This window comes from Nematolebias whitei, chromosome 23 (assembly GCF_014905685.2).
Source record: "Nematolebias whitei isolate Nwh7 chromosome 23, NemWhi1, whole genome shotgun sequence".
In the NCBI taxonomy this organism is placed as follows: domain Eukaryota; kingdom Metazoa; phylum Chordata; class Actinopteri; order Cyprinodontiformes; family Rivulidae; genus Nematolebias; species Nematolebias whitei.
In genome coordinates this window covers 1,913,028-1,916,930 of record NC_056520.1, presented here as the reverse complement: position 1 = coordinate 1,916,930, position 3,903 = coordinate 1,913,028, and the positions used below count along the sequence as shown (strand labels likewise).

General features: G+C 44.4%; 1 protein-coding gene across 1 annotated transcript in view; it reads left to right on the top strand.

Moving 5' to 3' along the window:
- The first annotated feature begins 487 nt into the window (after window positions 1-487).
- LOC119428756 (histone deacetylase 4) overlaps window positions 488-3,903 on the top strand; it is a 47,940-nt gene continuing 44,524 nt past the window's right edge. The window contains exon 1 of the mRNA XM_037696431.1: window positions 488-516. Coding sequence (XP_037552359.1) covers window positions 495-516 — 22 coding nt within the window. The 5' untranslated portion in view covers window positions 488-494. The remainder of the gene's footprint in view (window positions 517-3,903) is intronic.

Below are 3,903 nucleotides of genomic sequence, written 5' to 3'. Positions count from 1 at the left end.
TGATCTTATCGTGTTGCAGCATCATGTGATCTTATCATATTGTAGCATCATGTGATCTTATCGTGTTGCAGCATCATGTGATCTTATCATATTGTAGCATCATGTGATCTTATCGTATTGTAGCATCATGTGATCTTATCGTGTTGTAGCTTCACGTGATTCATCATGTCGAACGATGAAACACGCTCAGGACTTGGAAAGTTCTGATATCAGTTTCCATCCCTCGGTTTGGATCTGATGTCAGTTTGTGTTTACACTGTCCTGTTTGTTCCAGTTTCGTAGCTTGAATTGGAACCAGAACTCTGCGTACCACTGCGATCGGAGCAGCCGAGTGGTCCGGACACCCGGTACTGCCTTCCTGTTGGACCCTTCAGAGGACCGGATCGTCCCGAACGATTCCAGACGTCCACCCTTTGGTTTACAACGTCTGTTCTGGAAGGATAAAACGCCCGGTGCTGGACCGTTTGGACCTCCACCGGACCGACCCGTCGGACATGACGTCAAACAGCCACCAAGGTAAGAAGTCTGGGCTTTTTATTTGTTGGTTAAACTTTAAACAAAATAGATACTTCATATTTCCTGCTCACATTCATGTTTAACAATCGTCAGACACGAGTTTATGTTAATATTTTAAAACCTGAAGTTCGACTAAAGTCTTCAAACGGAGGAAAAAGTTTCTGGAAAACCAAATTAAGGCAACTTGCCAACAACTTTATTTGCCGAATTAAATTTTTACAACGAACCTGGTCTGACTGGAGACTCTAGCTCGGCTCCTTTGTCTCCTCGTGCCGTCGTTCACCCGATGACCGCTGATCGGCAGCAGCTTCCTTGAATCCTGTTTAGCTACGTCGGCCATGTTTTTCCACACTCTCCACATCCTTCAAACCTTTTCAGCTCCTTTCAGCTTCATTCTAATGATTTCAGCATTTTGAGCTTTTTTTTTTAGCTACTTTCAGCTAATGATTTTCCTAATTTTAGCTCTTTTGTGGCCTGTTAAGCGTCCCCCCATTTTAAGCTTTTTTCTGCTTTTCAGCTGTTGGTGTATTTCAAGTAGGCTTTAGCTCGTTCAGCAGCTTTCAGCACCAACTTTCAGCTGTTCTCAGTCCAGACATATATCAAAAGTCAGTCACCTGGTCGTCTGGACCACTTCTAAAACAAAGTCCAAAAAGTCTTCGGCCTCGACCCAGCATTGGTGCGTTTTGAGGCTGAAGTGATCGCAGCGTCAGGTTGTTTTTATTATTTCAGCTGTTCTTTGTGAGTTTCTTGTTTTTGTCTAAAAATGATCTGAAGACGAGCGGTGAACCTGAGACGCTGTGGACACGGGTCGGCTACGATCCACCGGAGCTGCAGCAGCCGCCGATAGCCGAGATGAACCAAGCAGCTCCTGTCAAAATAAAACATTTAGCTGCTTTTCATTTCTCACGCTGCCTTCTGCTGTGGTTTGTCTCCACAGTCCTCGCCTCGGACTAAAACAAAAAATGGTCCTTTTGTCCGAGAAGGAGCGATTCATGACAGCGGCGGCTGTTTCCCACTGCCTTCGGCTGTTTCCCACTGACATTGGCTGATTCCCACTGCCTTTGGCTGATTCTCACAGTCTGGCCGATTCTCACAGCCTTTGGCTAGTTTTCACAGCCCTCGGCTGTTTCCCATAGCCTTTGGCTGATTCTCATAGCCTTTGGCTGTTTCCCATAGCCTTTGGCTGATTCTCACAGCCTTTGGCTGTTTTCCACAGCCTTCGGCGGGACAAACAACAGCGCGGGCTTTGGTTTGAGTGACAGCTCTGAGAGGAAAAAGAAAGAGGCGTTAACAAAACTTGTTTTTTCTTTTTACGACAGTGATTTTCAAAATGGCTGAAAGCTAAAGGTAACAAAAGGCTAACTAAAAGCTTAAAGTGTCAAAGGGGTAGCTAAAAGCTAAAGGTATCAGCAGGCTAGCTAATAGCTAAAAGAAGCATCAGTACAAACATGATTAAGTAGCTGAAGCAGATGTTTTTCAGTGAGTGAGCAGAGCTCCGTGTTCTGTTCTTTGGGGAAGGTTTTTGTAAAGAACGTGAAATATTTAAAAGCTAAAACCGATCCAGAAGTCTCGGCTCTGTGTCCTGGATGAGCTGAAGTTTCTCAGCTCACAGTTAAATAACTCGTTTTTTAAAGTCTGTTTGTTTTGTTAATGATTGCCTGGAGCTTTGTGACGCTGCAGCGGTTTATTTTAGCTCTTTATGATCCTCTACTCGGAATCAGCCGAACTCAGATTGTTGTCCTTCCGACTGTGGCCCTTTGGTGGTTCCGTCCACTTCTTATCAGTTCCTCTTGGCGGTCTGGGTTTCTCCCCTGGATCTAGATAAGATGGAAGACTCTGCGGGCCCCGTCTATCACGTGTTTAGAGACAAATTCAAGATTAAAGCCCAGCTGATAGTCAGGTGCACGCATTACATCTTCTTCTTTCGGCTTTTCCCTCTTCAGGGCTCGTCACAGCGAGTCATCCTCCCCCATCATCAACTTAATTCCCCTGTAGTTGCTACGACTCTGTACATCATCCTTGTTCTTAAAAATGGCCACCAGCACTTCTTCTCCATTCCTCAGGTATTTTTCTCACCCTCAAATATGTCATTGAATATTTGAGTTAAAACCTCACTGCCATCTCTTCAAGACATTTCCAGACCTCCACTGGTCATCAGGTCCTACTGCCTTCCCCTTCTTCATTCTTTTCAGAGCTTTCTGGACTTCACCCTCACCCACTTCCTGGTCCACAGTTTCTATGACCTCTACTCTTCATTCTCTTTCATTCTCTTCATTCATCAGCTCCTCAAAGTTCTCCTTCCATCTTCTCATCACACTTTCCTCACTTGTTAGAATATTATCATTCCTATCTTTAACAAGCCTAACCTGCTGCACATCCTTTCCAGCCTGATCCCTCTGTCTCTCCAATTGGTACAAGTCCTTCTCGTCCTCTTTAGTGTCCAGCCTCCCATACAACTCATCATACACCTTCTGCTTTGTCTTAGCTACCTCCCTCTTTGCTCTACGTCCCATCTCCTTATATTCCTGTCTCCTCTCTTCAGTCCTCTCTCTGTCATATTTCTTCTTGACTAACCTCTTTCTTTGAACATCTTCCTGCACTTCACTATTCCACCACCAGGTTTCCTTATCATCCATTCTCTGTCCAGATGACACACCAAGTACCTTCCTACCTGTCTCTCTAATTACTGTTGCTGTAGTAGTCCAGTCATCTGGAAGCTCTTTCTTACCACCCAGAGCCTTTAACAGCTCCTCTCTGAATTTCCCACAACATTCTTCCTTCTTCATCTTCCACCATTTGGTCTTCTTCTCTGATTTTACTCTTCTTCTCTTCTTCACAACAATAGTCATTCTACACACAACCATCTGATGCTGTCTGGCCACGCTCTCCCCTGCCACAACCTTACAGTCTCCAATCTCCCTCAGGTTTCCTCTTCTACACAGAATGTAGCCGACCTGCGTACTCCTTCCTCCACTCTTATAGGTCACTCTAGGCTCCTCCCTCTTTTGGAAATAGTTGTTGACTTTATACTACAGGCCAACATTTTTTAATCAAAGTTTTGACATTGCCTAGAGTTTGTGTAGGGATGACTCTCAGCTACTACCACACCAAAGTTCAGCTCCTGTTCTGTGTGTTTTAGCACGTTTTCTGCTCGTTTTGGCTTGTTTTACTCATTCAACTTTTATTTAGACGGTAAATCCCATTGAGCCTCGAGGACTCATTTACAAGAGAGACCTGATTTCAACAAAGAAAGATGACAACAATAAACAGTTACTCATTTTAGCTTGTGTCCTGGCCGTTGTATCGCTTGTTCCGGTTGTTTTAGCTCGTGTTCTGTTCATTTTAACTCTTGTTTTGGTTGTTTTAGCTTGTGCTCTGGTTGTTTTA